At 32.7% G+C, this 19,942-nt stretch overlaps 1 protein-coding gene across 9 annotated transcripts in view; it reads left to right on the top strand.

Moving 5' to 3' along the window:
• The window catches only part of PPP1R9A (protein phosphatase 1 regulatory subunit 9A), a 261,326-nt gene that overhangs the window by 163,783 nt on the left and 77,601 nt on the right, over nt 1-19,942 (top strand). For 7 of the 9 annotated variants that reach the window (XM_045508665.2, XM_045508658.2, XM_074367461.1 and 4 more), the window contains exons 6-7: nt 12,713-12,848; nt 17,790-17,855. In XM_045508665.2, the coding sequence (XP_045364621.1) occupies nt 12,713-12,848; nt 17,790-17,855 (202 nt within the window). The remainder of the gene's footprint in view (nt 1-12,712; nt 12,849-17,789; nt 17,856-19,942) is intronic. The other 2 variants (XM_010972537.3, XM_010972521.3) reach the window with 1 other exon arrangement.

The raw sequence follows: 19,942 nt of genomic DNA, 5'->3' as shown, positions 1-19,942 counted from the left end.
AGGACGGGTCATGGAGGAGTCAGATACAGTCTTCTATATCATCCCTCCACTGGGCCTCACAGAACTTGCTGGTCTCCAGATTTTAAACCACCACAGGTATGGGTGTGATACCAAGAAGCCCCAAATCTGTGTGTAGTAGGGGCCTCTCATAGTGAGCTGGTCATGTAGGTACATTCCTACTACATGACCAGCTCAACTATTGAAAACGCCGGACTCCATCAACTCCAGGTACAAATTAATAAATCCAATTATTATTACTAATCAATTCAGACAGACTAGCATGACTTGCCTTGAAACATTTCATGAACCTATATTTGCAAAACATTATTTATCCTTGGTTAGTACATTTCATAGTTTGACCAAGGGTCAGTTCCATGCTCTAGGCAACTCTAGAGATGAACACTTGGTCAATCCAGATTGACTCTAGACTGACTCATTGCTGTATAATACATATTGCATAACACATCTACTGCTTTCTTTTTGACTTTAGATTCATACTATTTAGTATGTTTTTATTGTATATTTCAGTGTTACCTGGTAAAAGCCTAAGAAGAAAATGTTATAACAGTTGTTCAAAACCCCATAATCAGGGGGAGGGTAGAGCTCAGTGGTAAAGTGACTGTTTAGCATGCACAAGGTCTTGAGTTCAACCCCCAGTACCTCCATTAGTAAATAAATAAATAAACCTAATTACCACCCCCCCCCAAAAAACAAGAAAAGATTTAAAAAGAAGAAAAAACATATTTTAAAAAAGAAGAAAAAAGAACTTAAAAAATTTAAAAAACCAATAATCTTTTGGTTAATAGAATATAACTTGCTAAATGTAATGTAGTTAGAAAGTTAGAATAAAGTTCTGTTCTCATTGTCAGATCCTGTGTTATGTAAAAAGTAACTTAAATAGTTTAGATTCAGTTCATTTGAATCAGCAGGTTTATCCACCTATTCACAACTCAGTTTTATATTAGAACATACTGAATGATGCTTTTCTTGGAGATCCTTAGAATATCCTTATGTTTGTCGATCCATGTCCAGTTATGGGAAAAAATCATTTTAAACTTGAAATTACAAAGTCATTAGAAAAAATAATAGAAAGTAGTTTGAAAGAGATAAAAATCCTTGACTGTTTACCTATGGAAAGAAAGTAGGGATCACTAGAAATTAACAGATGAATTCAAAGCTATTCAGAACTACCTTTCCTTAATTTTTGGATATAGAACTTAGTCTTCTGTGATGTCGCTTTGCCAGAGATGCCCCAAATTTAGACGTTTGACTCAATCTCTCTGGAAAAAAGGAAGAATGTATTTTGAATTATAGTATAGCTAGCAGGTAGGTAAAAATCACAGAACTGATTCTGTTACAAACTAAAAATAATTTTTATTGTATTCATTGATATTTCTCTTTGCTCTTAGTGCCAGTAATAATTGTCTTTCTCTAGCAAGTGCCTTTTTTCACATGAAGCCAGACCTCATGGATTCAGATTCTGGATTAGCCACTTATTAGGTGTGTAAGTTTACAGAGGTTTTTAATCCCCCTGTACCTCAGTTTATTCATAGGCAGCAAGATAGTACCTACCCCATAGATTCGTGATGAGTATTGAATTATTAAATGAGTTAATACATGTAATGCTTTTAAATGAATGTCCAGAAAAAGCTGGAATTCAATGAAATATTAACTATTATGATTTTCTTGTAAAAATTTTGGTCACTTCTTGGATGTTCCTGTAGATTGCCAGAAAACCAAGAGTCCATTTTATAGCCTTTTCTAACAAAGGCACAGTATCTTATAATAGGCATTTGTATAATAACTTTATTTTTGGTTTCTAATCTTTGTGATTTTTGTTTTTGTAATTTTCTCTTTGTGACATTTCTTTCATTTATTAAAAAAATTTTGAACTTTAAAAAATAAAAGTAATGAATATACATTAACAGAAATATCAAATTTTTTCAATAATAGAAAACTCGACTGTCCTTTTTCCTCTTACCCTATGTCCTAGTCTGCAGGCAAACCATTGTTAAGTTTCTCTCTTTTTTTCTTTTGGAAGTACTACTGTAAGCCTTGTCCTCATTTCTTGATTTTTCAGTTTTAGATAAAAATCTAATGATTGCTTGCTATAGAACCTTTCCCAATGCTTTTTTTTAATTAAAAAAGTTTTGCAATAGTTTATTACATTTACTTTCTATTATACAATTACAGTTGTCTTGGATACTTTTTGTATAGGTTAATTCAAAAAAATTAAAACCAATAACCAGTACTTACAATATTATGGTTATGAAAATATTGTTCACTGTAGAATCAAGTATTATGACTGAACTGAAAGAAAATGTAATGTAATTTTATGTCATTCAATCTTTGTCACTATATGAGAAACTCTTCAAGGCATGTATGAAGGTTCTAATGGAACCTGACATAATTTATTTCTAGCCTTTTTGATTTCCTCTGGGTCCTAAATAGCTGCTAGGTCCTTGCATGTTTGAAAATGCATTATTTTGCTCTCAGATATGGCTAAGTATAGTATTTGTGGTTCAAAATATTTTTCTGTTAGTATTATGAAAACATTGTCCATTGTCTTTTAATGTCTATGATTTGTAGTGAGAAGTTTGATGTTAATCTGATTTGTAGTCCTTTATGGTTTTCTCGTTTGGAATTTTTCCCCTCATAATTGGGAGTTTGAAATTTTTACCAGCCTGTGACTAAATTTGTGTTTGTTTCTTTGTTTCTTTGTTTTTATGTAATTCTGCTTGGAACTCAATCTGAAGACTTGGGTTTGGGAAAATTTTTAGGAGTATTTTAAAATTTTCTTTGTTTCTTCATTGTCTTGATCTTCTCTTCTCAAACCAGTGTTAAATGGGGCATGTCCTTTAGCATCTTCTTTTCTCTAAGAATCTCTGTCTCTTTACATTTTTGTTTATGTAGCCTAAGAGTTTTCTTAATTTATTTTTCAGATACCAATTTATTTGTAAACCATGGCTTTTTTTTTTTTTTTAACTATTCTGACCCCAAGTCTTTATTTCCCTCTTGTGTTTAAAGCTTTGTCCTCTTGTCTGAGTTTGAGAATTACCCAGGTTCCTACCTGACATCTTCAGGTGGCTTTCTAAAGGGCACATGAAATTTAATATCTTCAGAGTATTATTATTCTTTATTTGTACCATTTCCTGTCTCCTGACCTTCTAAAAGACAAAACAAAAACAGCTGTATCATATGATCTTTACTTGGCTGATTCCTTCTTGTCAGGTCTCAGTTTAAAAATCACTTTTGTAGTGAACAAGTTCTCATATTATGCTATTTATGTTGTTCAAATCCCAAATCAGTCTCTATCACATTACCATGTTCTCTGTATAGCTCGCTCATCTAATGACCCTCTCCTCCTGTTATTGACTCTCTTGTTTAGTCCACTACCGTGTAGACCTCTGTCTAGCCTGTGTGATGATTAGGGTATGAAGGGAGTAACGACATATGACTTCTGCGGCTAGGCTACAAAAGGATTGTGACTTCTACCTTGGTCTTTTGGATTACTAGCCCTGGAGAAATCCAGCTGTCATATTGAAAAGACATCCAACAGGCTTCTGGAGAGGCCCACACACAAAAAAACTTAGGGCTGCCAATAGCCAGCACCAAATTGCCAGCCTATATATTCTTTTTCAGATTCTTTTCTATTATAAGTTATTACAAGGTATTGAATGTAGTTTCCTGTGCTATAAGTAAGTTTATTGTGTTTATCTATTATATATATAGTAGTGTGTATGTTAATCCCAAACTCCTAATTTATCCCTCCCCACTTCCTATTTGGTAACCATAAGTTTGTCTATGTCTCTGAGTCTGCTTCTGTTTATTTATTTACTTATTTATTTACCAAAAAAAGTTCATTTCTATCATTTTTTAGATTCTACGTATAAGTGATATAAATATTTGTCTTTCTCTGTCTGACATTACTTCACTTAGTATGATAATCATTTTTTAAAAAGAACAAAGCTGGAGGACTTTCACTGTCTGAAAACTACACTGGTCACAGCAGTCTGGTTTAAGCGTAAGGCTAGAAATATAGATTAACGGAACAGAACAGAGTTCAAATATAGACCCGCACAGACATAAACAATTGATTTATGACAAGTGCAGCAAAGTAATTCACTGGGGGAAATAATAGTCTTTTCAACAAATGGTGCTGAAACAATTGGATAACCATATTTAAAAAAAACTTGTTCTTCATCTGACAGTATACTCAAAAATTAACTCAAGATTGATCATAGGCCTTAGTGCAACAGCTGAAACCATAAAGCTTCTAGAAAACAGGCAAAAATCCTTATGATCTTAAGTTAATCAAAGGTCTTTTAGGGCACAAAAGCAAAAAATATAAGGAAAAGAAATGGTAAACTGCATCAAAATTTAAAACATTTATTCAAAAAATATTCTTGAAATGAAAAAGCAAGCTACATATGGAATATTTGCAAAAGTTACCTGATAAATGACTATTACTTAGAAGTTATGAAGTACTCTTATAACTCAATAAGATATACAACCCTATTCAAAACCTGCAAATCAATTAACGATACACTTCACTGAGGAAGATATACAGTTAAGCTCATGAAATGCTGTTCAACATCATTAATCATTGGGGAAATGCAAATTAAATCCCAAGTGAAGTACTACTAAAACACCCACCAGAATGGCTGAAATTTAAAAGACTGATAATATCGTGCATTGACAAGGATGTGGAACAACTTTAACGTCCATTCATTGTTGGTGGAAATGCAAAATAACACAGCCGCTTTACAAAACAGTTTGGCAGGTTCTTATACAATTAAACATACACTTATCATACCAGCCAGCAGTTCTACTCCTAGCTATTTACTCAAGAGTGACAGAAACACATAAATACTCAAAGGCTTGTACTTGCACATTCATAGGAGCTTTATTCATAATAGCCCCAAACTGGAAACAACTCAAATGTCCTTTAACTGATGAATAGATCTACAGATTGTATTATGTTCCATACAATGAAATACTTCTTAGCAATACAAAGGAATGAACTGTCAATACATTTAATACCATGAATACCTCTTAAAACTATTATATTGAGTAAGAAGCCAGACACCAAAGACTTTACACTGCTTGACTCCTTTTAAACTGCAAAGAAGAAAGAGGGAACATTTTTGAGGTGACAGAATGTTCTGTATTGTGGCTACTGCATTTGTTACACAACTACATATACATTTGTCAAAACTCATTGTATTATACAACTTAAATTTGGTAAATTTTGTTGTATATAAATTTGACCTCAGTAAAACTGATTTTTAAAATGTATGATAATAGTTATGATTAACTTAAAAAGGGCAATGCTAACTAATATTGATGGTGAGGATTTGGAAAGGAGGATCATGTTTCTTTAAGAAGGCAGATGTAGTCAATTTCATTAGCAATATGTAGATTTTATTGTGTTGTGTACTTTTTATTTTAAAAATACTTTATTATTATTTAATTTTACCAGAAAAAAATGTATCTATGTAAAATTCTTTGTCTGAACCCTTTTCCTTATTCAAACATGGACTAGCAATGTAACTTTTAAGAACACATGTTTTTGGGTCTGTTGCTTTAAGTGGGGCCTTGCCTGTCTTGTTTACCATTACGTGCCTGACATAGTTGATGTACCTATTGTTGTATAACATATTACCCCAAAATGTAGTGACTTGCAACAACAGATTTTTATTATATCTCACAGTCTCTGTAATCCATTTCCCAGCTTTCTCATGAGAGCCTCTCTACAGGGATGCCTCACAACAAGGAAACCAGCTTCCCCAGTGGGAGTGATCCAAGGGAGCAGCCAAGATGCAATCTGCCATCTTTTTACATAGCCAAAGTGACATTGCATCAGTTTTGTATTTTATTTGACAAAAGTGAATGAGCAGGTCCATCCTACACTCAAAGGGAAAGAATTACACAAGGCAAAAATATGAGGAGCCAGAGATTAATTGGATTCATCTTAGAGGCAGCCTATTATGTAGTGATCAGTAACTAGTTGAACGGATGGATGGACAGATGGATAGACAGACAGGCAGACAGATTAATGTTCTACGACAGTGTAACATATGTGTTTGATGTTGCATAGCCTATCTTAAGAAGAACCCTGAAAAACTTGAGACTGACCTTCAGATAATGAGAGGTATAAGCATGTTTCCTTCTACATATAAAAGTAAAAGATTCCACAAACTTTTGCCTAAAAAATAGAAAAAAAATTTTAAATATCATAATAATTATAAAGTATTTGCAAGAGTGAACCTGGAAGAAGGATTAGGTATTCTTTTTAATTCCAGACAGCCTTCCCAATACTGAGAGGCAGCTGTTACAGGGAAGTGATGCTATAGAAGAGCTTGTGCTTCTATATGAGAAATTTCTAATTATATGTTTGCTCTTCAGTGCCATTCACATTAAATTTTAAATGCTTTCTGGCAAGTACCTGCTGCTACTTATGATCAATCACTATGCATTCACCATACTTATATATATATATATTTAACAACTTTTGACATCAAGCCATGTAACTTCTGGAGGTCAGGATTTTATAGGAACTATAGTTACAAACAATAGAAAATAAATTAATTTTTTATTCCTCTGTCCTTTTTGGAAGAGGTTATGATACTTAAAAGAAAATAAGTGAATAATAAATGAGGTTTTTACAGATATGCCCATGTTTATTTTGGATTCACCCCTGGCATGAAATTTCTATATATGGAAGCTTGAAAATTTTTTTTTTTTTACTTAATATCATTGATGTATCTGAGATTTCCATTTGAAGTGCACTGAATATTGGAATGTTTTCATTTCATTCACGTCATTTAAATAAGAGTTTTTGTTACCATTACAGCATAAAGGGAAATTGAGAGTTTCACTTTTTAACAGAGCCTTGGATTTGTGATTGGGTATAATGGAGTGTCATACAAAGTGGAGGACACTGAAGGTCAAATTGTCATGTTCACAGAAATCATCAGTCATTGTGCATTTTGTGTTTGCGTTACTCCTAAGACTACCCCTTTGCTCTCAGATGAGAGGAGCAGCCACTATAAAGGTGGGACCATTGATAGTAAAACTTTTTCCTCTTTTATATATATGAGAATAGTCAACAACAACTGGTGATAGAAGGAAGATTAAAAACAATGGAGATTTCAAAAAACTACTTAAATGGGACTGGCTTAATGAGATATTTTCTGGTGCCACTATATGCAGATTAACACTTAAAATTTTTTCCTCTTTAATATTTGTATATATAAATGTTTAAACCTGAGACATCAAAGCTAACTATTAAATAGAGAAGTGTCGTTTCCTGAGAGGATATAACATTTTAGAAAATGTTGTTTAAGTTTATACCTATTACATAGTATGTAGTCCTTGAAGTAGCATGTATTAGACACTGTTTTCTGAAGAATTCAACCATGTTTTTTTTATGTTGAACTATGATGTAGAAAAGAAGTTCTTGAAATTAGAATTGGATTACATATAAAATTCATTCCCAGGAACTAATGCCTACAATTAAGTTTAAATGTTTCAGATCTAGTTTTTAAAAGAAAACATATTTCAATGAATTTAAAAATTTTAAATGTTAAATATATGATATATTAATTTAGAAAGGAAAAATATGTGAGTCTGCAAGTACAAGAAAGAGGCAAAAGCTTAGTTGTGTAGAACTTCAACCTCTGAATACAATCAGGAAATTTTAATGAAGGGGGTTGGATATACTTTTACCACTGGAATTAGATTAAATATTTTCAAAGTTATCAAGTTCAGACCATAAAATATGATCAGACATAGAAAAAAACTGAGATAGTTTTTACCAAAATGTTTAAAAGCACCATGTCATCTTGTGATTCAAAATGAAAATAGATGTCATGCACCTATTTTTCTTTCTGTTTTTTAAAGATATATAGTTCAATTTTTGGTGTGCATACAATGAATATCTGTTTAAAGAATATTTGAATGAAAGAATTGATTTTATAAGAACAAATAACTATATGCTGGTTTAGCTTTCCCTTTCTTAGATTAGCTTAATTAATTCCACATTGATAATTATAAAATGTTGATGTCATGTAAGTGCCATTTTTGAGTAATATATCACTTTTATTAAAATAGCTTATGTCTGAAAATCAAAACGCTCATACATAAATCATTATTTTTCAACATAATCTCTCATCATTCACACAGAACATGTAGGATCTTTATGACTACAATTCAGCAAATTGTAAATACAATTTTATAGTTGTTTAGTTTTTGTTTGACAGTTCACCAGAGAATTCAATAAACTAATCAAATGAATTCCATATAATCTCTTCATCTAAACTACAAAGGACAGAACATGGACATTGCTTTGTCTGATAATAGATGAAAAGGAAAGGAAAAACTGATTTATCTGCTTTTGCCGATTTTATTTCAGTCTGAGGAGAAGACGGGGCAGTTCTTAGTGAAATAATTCATGTTGAAACAAGATGACTGTTTTAAAAACTAGAAACAAGCCAAGCTAAAAACATATACCCTAGTTGTAGATTTATTAAGTATTGCCATTATTTGTCAATCATAAGGCTTAGAAAATACCTAATTTTAACTTAAATATACAATACATTTTTTACCTCATTGTTTATCACTAAAAAAAGAGCACACCATTCCTTATTGAAGTAAGGAAAAAACATTTAGAAAGTAACAAGAAAAAATGTTTTTCTTTTAAAGAAACTTTTAAGTTTACAAGCAGGTTGATTTAACTGCATGTGTTGTCTTTCAGTTGGGGATAATGTTTAAAATATAGGTAATAATTGTGCAGAAATGTCAGTTAACTTGATCACATATTTTAGAGGGGCTGATTGTTGCTGACTTTATTTTTATTTGATGATTTTTAAAATTCAGTATAAAGTGGTCACATAATCTGTAATTTTCTATTTCAATGCAATTTTCTATTTCAGAGCACATGTCAGTGCAAGTATTTTATCTTTTTCCTGTGGTTGACTCACAAAAACCTACTCAGTTTTCAAAACTAGTGTGAGCGAATAAGAGGTAATTGGGACAATGTATACATTTAGTACTTTGAAATGTACTCAACCCTATGTAGATATTAATATATTATCTAGATTTAAAAAACAGTAAATATATATTAAATACTCTCTAGGCACCAGGTGCTTAGTCATGCTTTTTATATGGATTGTGTAATATTTGTTTGTTATAGTTATTATATATCTTTTACAAATATGGGAGCTAAGGATTAGGAATATTAACACACTCAAGTTCACAGGGCCAGTAAGTCATATTTATGTTTCAGTGGATTTGTTCTAAGAAAACCATCTTTCACTTTCACATACACTTTTAACCCCTAAATTATACTGACACAATATGTCCATACTCTGAATCCATGCTTGAAATAATAATCTTACTTTAAATTTTATATTTTCCACTCAATTCTGTATATGCTAGATTATGTACATAATATTTACAAAGATAGCATAAGAATAGACCAAACATTTAGAACTTATAGAAAGGTAATTTGAATGTTATGTATTTTCTAAATGGGAGATATGGGAGATTTTATTAGTTTTATCATGATAATAATAGTGCCTTAAATCCTTTTATGTCTATACCACATTTTATTTTTCTGTCACTCCTTTAGACACATGAGGTAGATACTAATTTTCACATGAGGAAAATAAGACAAAGAAAATAGTTTAGTTCCACTTCTGTGTACTTTCCCTCTGGACCATACTTATCACAATGGCATCCTATTGTTGCAAATCTGTACTATAAATTATACCAGATTACAAGGCTTTAAGGATGTCAGTAGCTGGGTGCTATAATGCTACCCACATTTGCTGCCTGAATGAAGAGATATGTGTACTTCAACATAACACTTTTAAATAAATGCAGGGAGATCAGTGAACTCGAAGACAGAGTAGTGTAAATCGCCCAAGCTGAGCAGAAAAAAGAATTTTTAAAATGAGGATCCTTTAAGAGATCTCTGGGACAACATCAGGCATACTAATGTCAGTATTATAGGGGACCCAGAAGGAGAAGAGAGAGAAAGGGGCAGAGAATTTATTTGAAGAAATAATAGCTGAAATCATCCATAACCTGGGAAGGGAAACAGACATCCAGGTCCAGGAACCACAGAGAGTCCCAAACAAGATGAACTCAAAGAGATCCACACCAAGACACATTATAATTAAAATGGGAAAAATTAAAGATAGAAAGTCTTTAAAACAGCAAGAGAAAATCAGGTAGTTATGTATGAGGGAACTCCCCTAAGACCATCAGCTGACTTACCAGCAGAAACTTCAGCAGGCCAGAAGGGAGTGGCACCATATATTCAAAGTGATAAAAGGAAAAATCCTACAACCAAGAATACTCTTCCTGGTCAGGCTATCATTCAGATTTGAAGAAGAGAGAAAGAATTTTATAGATGACTAAAAGCTAAAAGAGTTGAAACCAGTAAATCAGCTTTTATAAAAAATGTTTAAAAGACTTTTCTAAATAGAGAAGAAAAGATCACAACTAGAAAAACTTAAATTACAAAAGAAAAAGTCTCACTGGTAAAGGCAAATATACAGTAAATCAACCACTTATGAAGCTAGTAGGAGGGTTAAAAGACAAAAATAAAAATTTCAGTATCCACAATAAGTAACTAAAGTTTACAAAACCCAAAAGATGTGAAATGTGATGTCAAAAACATTAAATGTGGTTTGAGGGGAGTAAAATGCATGGTTATTAGAAAGCATTCAAACTTAAGAGGTCATCAACTTATAATATTCACATATATATACATATATATATGTTGTTATAGATGAATCTCCAAAAACTTATCATAGATAACACACACAAAAAGAGAAAATGGAATCCAAACATAACACTGAAGACAGTCATCAAATCACAAGGAAAGAGAGCAAAAGAAGAAAAATGAAACAAAAAGAACTACAAAACCCCCGAACTATAAACACAATGGCAGATAGTACATACTTACCAATGATTAATTTAAGTGAAGATAGATTAAATGCTTTTATCAAAAGACATAAAGTGACTGAATGGATTAAAAAAACAAGATCCATATGTATGCTGCCATTTCAGATCTAAAGACACACAAAGACTGAAAGTGAGGGGGTGGAAAGATACATTTTATGCAAAAAGAAATGAAAAGAATGCTGGGGTAGCAATACTTGTATCAGGCAAAGTAGACTTTAAAACAAAGACTGCAGCAAGAGACAAAGAAGGATGTTACATAATGATGAAAGGATCAGTCCAACAAGAAGATGTAACAATTTTAAATATGTATGCACCCAACATAGGAGTACCTAAATACACACAGCAAATATTAACAAACATTAAGGGAGGGATTGACAGTAAATACAATAATAGTAGGGAACTTTAATAACACCCCATTTACATCAATGGACAGATCATCCAGACAGTAAATCAGTAAGGAAACACTGGCCTTAAATGACAAACCACATGGACTTAATAGCTGCATATCTAGAACATTCCATCCAAACACAGCACAATACACATTCTTTTCAAATGCACATAGAACAGTCTTCAGGATAGATCACATGCTAGGCCTCAAAATAAGTTTCATTACATTTCAGAAGATAGAAATCGTATCGAGTATCTTTTTCTATCACAAAATAACTGAAAATATTTCTAAAATGATGTTTAATTACTAACATCTAAGTATAGAAATTTTGACCTTTAGTGTTTTTGAACAAAGATAGAATTGATTTTAAATTATCATTTAAATTTCATTTAAAATTATAATTGAAAAAGCAACATATTATAATCAGAGGATAGTATCAATTAAGTGTAGAAGCAAGATTAAACGGAATTACATCCAAAATAATGAAGTTAAATAATATATAGGAACTGTATCCTGGAGACATTATGTTTATTTTTAGAAAAATAGAACCATGTATTAGTGTGAAAAGATGTTAAAAAATGAATATTAATTTATTGAGCAAGAATCATGGTATTGATAAGGATGTATTGTAAATGACTAGCTGGCAATAAATACGTCTTTTCTGGGTTTTTTTCTTTATACTTTTTTTCTTACAGGGATTAATATCAACATATATTTCCCCTTGATCCTTTATTTCTTAAAGCCACATCCTTCCTCATGTCATCTCTTTCTCCAAAAGAAGTGAATTAATTTACCACCTCTCCTTATTTTAGTGTCTTATTTTAAAAACAAGCACCAAAAAACCCTACATTTGCTTCCCCTTCTTTTTTTATCCAGAGTGACAGTAACTTAGCAAAAAACCAGTGCCTCTCTGTTTACCCATCTAGGGTTATACTATACCTCAAAATGTTTTGAAGTCATTTTTGCATTATAAAGAGGACATAATGATTGAAATGATTCTTAAGTTCAATGGTACAGAAAATTATGAGCTTGCTTTCATTTTGTAGGGCATCAAAAATGAGTAAAGTACTATAGAATGGATTACATCTGCTTTGTTTCTCTCAAAGTAATAATTTTTTATGGTCCTTTATTTTTTCCTTCTTTTCCTTTGGGTTATATCTGCAAAAATCATTTTAATTGCTCAGCTAACCTCTCCTTCTACCCAGGCATATCTTCTAAAGAGTAGAGGTGATAATTATTTTTTTTGAGGCTTGATGGACCTGATGAGATATGAAATTTGCTTACTTTTCTTAGTGTTTCTTTTTGCTGGAGAGTCTAACTATGTTAGTCTTCTGAACCTTCCTGCAGATTTGTTATTGGGCGAGAAAAACCGGGACAAGTGAGTGAGGTTGCCCAGTTGATAAGCCAGACGCTGGAACAAGAGAGGCGCCAGAGAGAGCTGCTTGAACAGCACTATGCTCAGTACGATGCTGACGATGATGAGGTAAGTGGCACTTGCAAACATTCTCTCTCCTACATTTCTTCTCACTACATCTCTCCTTGATAAAACTCTTTACCATGTAGCAGTATGACAGGGCTTTGCAGTCTCTCAAGGAGAATGTGTTGATGATCATCCTCACAGAAAAGAAATATTACTTGCGTTTGTTATTAACTTACCAATTAGGTAGTAGTATCCTGTTTACAGTATGAAGACTTCGGGATCCAGGAAGTCACCTCTTATCACACTATTAAGAGAAATTCACTGAAACAAAAAAGGGTAAAAATAGCAAAATGCAAATAGTAGTAGCTATCTTTGTTGTTAGATCTAGGTCTTTTTCCCTCTCTGCTTTATATTTTTTCCAATTTTTTTCTAAATTTTCCACAGTAAGTATGTAGTGCCTTTTCAAAAAACCAGTAAACACTGAGTTAAAAAACACACACATATATACACGAACATAGACAGAAAAGTACTGAAAATTGCTGAGTGTTTTCAGGTTTTTTCCCGCAGGAAGAGAAAGTTCTTTGGATCTGCTCAATATGATTTGTGCTAACATGATGCAGAACAAAGCTTTTCCACCAGCACATATTCCATAGAGTAGACACATACTGGAATAATTTTGCACCCTGCTCTCTGTAGAAGATCAAGCAAATGAATAGACTCTAACCCCCAAGTGAAAACAGCTCTCTGAAACTCTTGTGTGTTGTAATGTAATACAGATGCTGGTCTATTTCTAATGTAAATGCCAAATGTACATTGATATAATGGGACAACACACTTTATTATAAACATGTTTAAATATGCATATGTTTCATACTGGCATGGCAAAGGATCCATCAACAATTTAGTTGCAGTATTTCATACTCCATAAACATAGTAAATATTTAGGTAAAAATCTTCTTTATATCAGCTGATACAAGGGCAGTGCAACTTCACATGTGCAACCTCTACTCATCTGAATATATTCTTTTTCCAAAACATTTTTTGGTTTCTAGCCAGGACCTAATGAAGATTAATAAGAGGCATTCAAATATTTTTTCATGTATTTTTAGGATGGAATCTTTTAACCTAAATATATATTGATTTTTCATCTCTTTATAGTATAATGAGGATGTATTCTGTCTTTATTATGGTAGAAACTTTAAAACAGTGCTTTAGTTAACTGTTGATCTAAGAGTAAATATTAGAAATTCTTCATGTGAATGAATTAGTCTCAAAATTCTATTTAGTTGATTTAGTTTTTCACATGCAAAATCCATTTGAAATGGCAAGTTGTTTTTTTTCCCATTATACTGAGATATTATACATGAAAATGTTATCTGGGATTTGGAAACCAAAAAAGCAATTTCTACAAATATTTGAGCTTTCCTCTTACCTAGTTTTCAATTCTCTGCACTAGTATTTTGTGTTTTATCAGAAACACTGATTAGCTTTGGCTGTAAATCTGAATTAGGATTGTAGACTCGTTCTCTGCAGGTTTGGCTTTTACCTGCTCACGCTGCTAGAATTTTGATCTGAGGTTCAGGGGCATACGGGTGACATCAAGTGGTGGAAGGTGAGGAGGCCTAATTTTCCAGTTTCTGTGGGTCCCCTTGTCTTTGCTTCAAAGTGCGGGTATTGGGCTAAATCTCTAAATTCCTTTCAGTTTCTAATATTCCATCAAATCTAACAAGGAAAGATGGAAAATAAGATAGTTCTCTAAGTAAAGCTCCCAAACTGAAATTTTTAGATCACATACTACATACTTCCTCCAGTTATTTTGAGAAATTGATCCAGTTATTTGAGGGTTTGAGGAATTGAAAACCTTCAGGTTTTCAACTGAAGCAGCTAATGCTTTTTTTAACGTAAAATTTTCTCTGATTTAATAACTTGAGTAAATGCAAAAGGAATATTTGTCATTCAACATTTATACTTAGGAGCACATCGTTTGGATTTTTGTTTGTTTGTTTTCCTGTTTTTGTAAGGAAAGCAGAGTTGATTGTCACCTGAGCAAATATTCTCAGGGGTAAGGGGGGTAAATAAATAGTGCTAGGCACTTTGCCAGGTGCTTTTCCTACATGATTCCATGTAATCTTTACAGCAAACAGAGGAGATTCTTTTTTTTCCCCTAAAAATGCAGTAATTGAGGCTTTTTCTAGTGGTACAGCTAGTAGTTGCCAGATTTAGGGTGGGAATAGGGTCTTCCTGGCTCCAAAGCCTCGACTCTGCAACACGCTGCTGATTTTGAGTGGAGTGGGCTGATGGGCCTGTCTGAGATCAGGCACATACAGAGTAACTAGAACAAGAGCTATTGGAAGGAGGATTCCTGTTTTGGGTTAGTTATGGAGTTTCTTGTAATACTTAGGTTTGTAGTTCTTTGTTCTTTATTTCTAATAATAGGGGGATTGAATCCATGGAGAATTATTTTACTCTAGGTAAATACTTAATCCATAGGTAGCCTGTGAAGATAGTGCTTAAAGGGAAGAATAGCTGAGTATACAGCTATTTTACGAAAAAAAAAACAAAAATAAAAACAAAAACAAAAACCAGAGTTTAGCTTTAGGTTAAGCTTTTCTTCTGTCTGAAAGTTGTAGAAATAGAAAGCAGGTGCTTGCTATTTTGCTACTCCAAGTAACCTTCACTTTTTTGAAAATGTCAAGGAGCCTTTTCCATTGTCTTTCTCTCTTGTTCCTCCCTGACATATGTTTTTCTGTTTCTTGTGTGTTACACACTGCCTCACCAAAGCATGCCCAGCTAAAACTGACCGTTAATTTTCTGTGCATAGCAGAGGTGAAAGATGTATAAATAATAAAAAATCACTTTTGTGCAAACACGTCTATTTATCTACTTAGATTCATTGTTTTTTTTTACTAATGCTACCAGATATTATTAAATTGATTGATTCGAATGTTATGTCCTTATTTTTTATCTATTCTCTCTCTGTTAATGAAAAGTAAATGACATAGTGGAAATGAGAAGAACCAATATTGGTTATCCAATGAGTTAATGGTCCTTGAATAATTGATTTAATTTTATATGTAATTGAACAGTTTATTGATCCCGAGTTGTGTAATCAGTCACTTGGTTTCTCACTTTTCTTTCATTTATAGAATCATCTTGTGATTTCAAAGTTAGAATCATTTTTATTTGACAGTATCCCCTATGACATTCCCTGGGCCAGCCAGGAAAACCTCTAATTAAATGCAGAACAGCCAAGTTCATACAACTGATTTCCAGAGCCAGCACTTAGGTCAACATTGTCTACTGAAGGATAGATAGCTCTGGTTTTGGTCAAATCAGACAAGGTTGATTCTAACTTGGAACCTGTCACATTGACAGAGGAGAGTTGCTTGCTTGAATTGCCTACAGGGAAAACATTGCAATGTGAGAAATATATCCCGAAATTGCAAAAGTACAGTGAGCCTCTTATCAGAACCATATTTAGGATTAAGAATACTACCATGTATTGTGTGTGCTTACATATAACTATTTTAATGCTTTAAGAAATTCTGTCATACTCTAATAGATAATCCCCAAACTCTATTTAAATTTCTGCATTTCCTGGATTTTTTTCCTTCAAATATTTAAACTAGAAGAGTTTAAAATAAGCAAACAGCTAATTCAGTTTGAATTGCATTCCTGTTTCTGTTCATTCTCTGTTAAACAGTCTGATTTTTTTTTTTTTAAGTTAAAATGGCTCTGCCTAAAGACTAAAGAATTAAAGGGAGGATCCTACAAAGAAGAGGGTGATGTAAATCTGAACCACTGAAAAATTTTAAATGTAGTTCTGAATATATCTTTGATTAGGTGATTGTACTTTGGATTTATAGAATAATTATTCATTTCTTTTTCTTTTCTTTCTTTCTTTGTTTCTTTTTTTTAAACAATCTAAAAGGTAACCAAGGAGGATTTCAGTAAACCCCTCAGGCAGTCAGCACTATCCCACGAAATGCTAGGGGTGTGGTAAATTTTTCAACTAGATTTTAATTCTCCATAAGAAATTTAATCTCCTATCATACTCCATAACCATCAGTGTCTAGCCTTTTAATGGTGACGTGATGTAATTCTGGCGTATCTTTTTGTGTACCATGGGTCATGTATGTATATTTTGGTTATCTATTTCTATCAAAGAGCAATATGCAATGTGAAACACTGTAGGCTCAGACTAGAAATAAGTAGGAACTGGTACTGTGTCACTTTTTTGAATTGGAAATTACTTATGGTCATTCACATTGAAATGAGTTATTTTACATGCACTTTTAAAATTATATGATTATTTTGCTCTTGCTTCTTTAAACATTAAAATATAATATTTACTACAGTTTAAAGTCTTAGATTACAGATGGCATTTCAAAGCCTCTTTGGGTAGTAGTTCGTAACAAGATTAATCATCACTTCAGAAACTGAGCCCCCTTATCTTAAAATAAAATTTAATCTTTCTTTCATAATTTGTTTTTCTTATGAGAAATTATTATCATTATAACTATATCCTGACAACATTATTTTAAAGAACCTTTTAAAGTACTGAATACAATTTAGAGCAGCTACCTATGTGGATATACATTTTTATTGCTTGTGTTAATATGTAATAATTAGAGGCAGAAATAAAATGGAAGCTATAGTTTGCTTAAGTGTTACAGGTTTACAAAAATGTAATTTTTATGTGAAAAGCATTGAAGGGATAACATTAAATTTGACTCATACTGTTTACTGTTCCTGTTTTGAAACAGCTTCTGTTGTGTGAACAAGAGATTGCAGTTATTATGGATGGCCTCTTAATAATGTGAACTGGCTTTCTCCTGTGTTTATAAGATTGAGAAACTAAGAGTTGGGGGTATTCTCTTAGTCTTCGAAAGTTTGTGTTGCAGCAGGCAACAGAACTTCAGTGTTTTTCCTACCCTTTATCATTAGGCTGCTCTCTCTAGTGGGGAAAAAGCTTTCTTTAATTTTTATTGTCAACCATTTTAGAACACTGTGGCTGAATTGCAAGGAGTGTCTGGCAACTGCAATAACAATAACAACTATTTCCTTAAGGTTTGTTTTTTGGTGGAAAATAATGCTTATCTGCACCTTCCTGCTTCATGTGTGAAATGAAATATTCTGTCTTATTAACTAGTTCTGTGCTCAGAAGAACTTCTCTAGTGCCGTGTATTTTGTATGTTGAATGCTAGTTTGAACATAATCATTTGAAAAAAAATTAATTCTGAAACATAGAACATATTTTAGGGACAGATTCTGCAGTTTGGTCTCACTTCATAATATTTAACCGTGGATGTTTTTAACCCCTAACACTTGAAATATTTTGTGATTCATTTTAAAGGGAAGAAAAAGAGAACCAACAGCAGGGCTGTGTGATGTTTATAAAATATAGTGCACACGGTGATTTATATTGTCTTTAAATCCCCCCCTTTTTTTTTTTTAGAAAAGGATCATTTGATACAAAGTTCTTAATTTTTCAAAAAACTAAATGTATATATCTTTAAATTGTAGTAGTACTTGTTTGCATGATTTATATGGTAGACAACTAAAATGTCTAAAAAGATGTAACAGTTTAAATAATAAACTACTTCTCTCTATGTTTAGCTACCAGTAGCAGAGATAGAGTAACTTAAAAATGGAAGTCAGGTATATTTAAAAGGGAGATTGCTTTATGGTGATTAGAGGAGCCAGAAGAATAGGAGAAATATGAAATATAAAACTTTTTAACAACTTGTTTATAGACTCCATTTTGACCAGAACTTTAAAATTATTCAGTTTATTTATGTCCTTTGGTTTCTCATTCTCAAATCTACAGTAATGGTCATTGTTATTGAAACCCCAAATCATAAGGTGCTTAGAAGACATGCAATTAAAGACCATATCCATGCTCAGTCTAACCTAAGTGTGTACATACACCCACACGCACACACACACACACAAAATCCCCAGGATGTGGAAATCCTCCTCTGTTTGAAAGGTCCTCTCAAAATATTCTTTGTATATAGAGATGTTAGTATTTGTGACACTGAGGAGAGACATAAAGATGGATAGTATCTAGGGGAGATAGAGGTTAGAACAGAAACCTTTGCTTAAATAATGCCATCTTTTTGTTGCTTATTTTCTTTATTTTGTTTATTATAATGCAAGTGGTTTGAATATGTTTTCTTATTTTCTTTTCACTGCCACATTGTGATATTTATTCATGAGCCAGATACGAAATACCAAGTAAACTTTATCAAATACTTCTAAGCCATTAAATTCTTCTGAGAAGATTCAGACTTTGTACTCTCTAGAAACCATGCTAGAGCATTTCACTGATGAGCCACAGAGTTTGCAGTGTTAAAGAGGCACCATAGAAACAAATACAAATGATTGCATTTTTCCTACTTTAAAAATATTTATAAGTTGATAAAAATTTTTTACCAAAAAGCTATAAAATGCTAAAATGTACAGTGAGAGATGGGACTGAGGATCCGACTAACTTTTCAGTGAACTGTAGGGATCTTGTGGTTCCCCATGCCTTTGCTCTTTCTGTTTTTTTCTACCTTGAATGCCATTGCCTCTGACTCTTGGTTGCCCTTTTATGCCCACTAATCCTGTTCACCTTACAGGGCTCTGTTGAGATGTCATCTCTCTCCTCCACAAAGCCTTCTTGGACTCTCTCAGCGGGGCTGAGGGCCCTTCTTTTCACCGAGTCAGTAGTACCTTTTGTATCTCTATCATTATTTACCCACAAATTTCCCCCAACTAGCTTGTAATCTCTTCAATGACAAGTTTCAATATCTGGTTGATTTTTAATATGTATAGGGATGAGCCCAGCACTGCAGATTAGAAGAAGCCAAGAAATTGAACTGAATTGAATCACTCAAAGGATATTAAGATGAAAATTGGAGAGTAGAGTTAAATGAGAAGAATAAAATTAGAACATTATCTGAGATAGTGAAGGAAGACTAGCATAGAATACAAGGGTAAAGGAAATGTCAGACCTAGTAAGACTAGAGAGTGAAGATAGGGAAAGGACTGAAAAAATAAGCTATACTTGTCTGTTGGCACTTTGAGGTTTAGCACTGTGAGCTTTTGCTACAACGTTCTAATTGTTTTGAGGGACCGTGAATTTACAAGAAGACCCTATCTCTATCACA

The sequence above is a fragment of the Camelus bactrianus genome, chromosome 7 (assembly GCF_048773025.1).
Source record: "Camelus bactrianus isolate YW-2024 breed Bactrian camel chromosome 7, ASM4877302v1, whole genome shotgun sequence".
In the NCBI taxonomy this organism is placed as follows: Eukaryota; Metazoa; Chordata; class Mammalia; order Artiodactyla; family Camelidae; genus Camelus; species Camelus bactrianus.
Note: the sequence above shows the minus strand (reverse complement) of the source record. Positions and strands in the feature narration are given on the sequence as shown.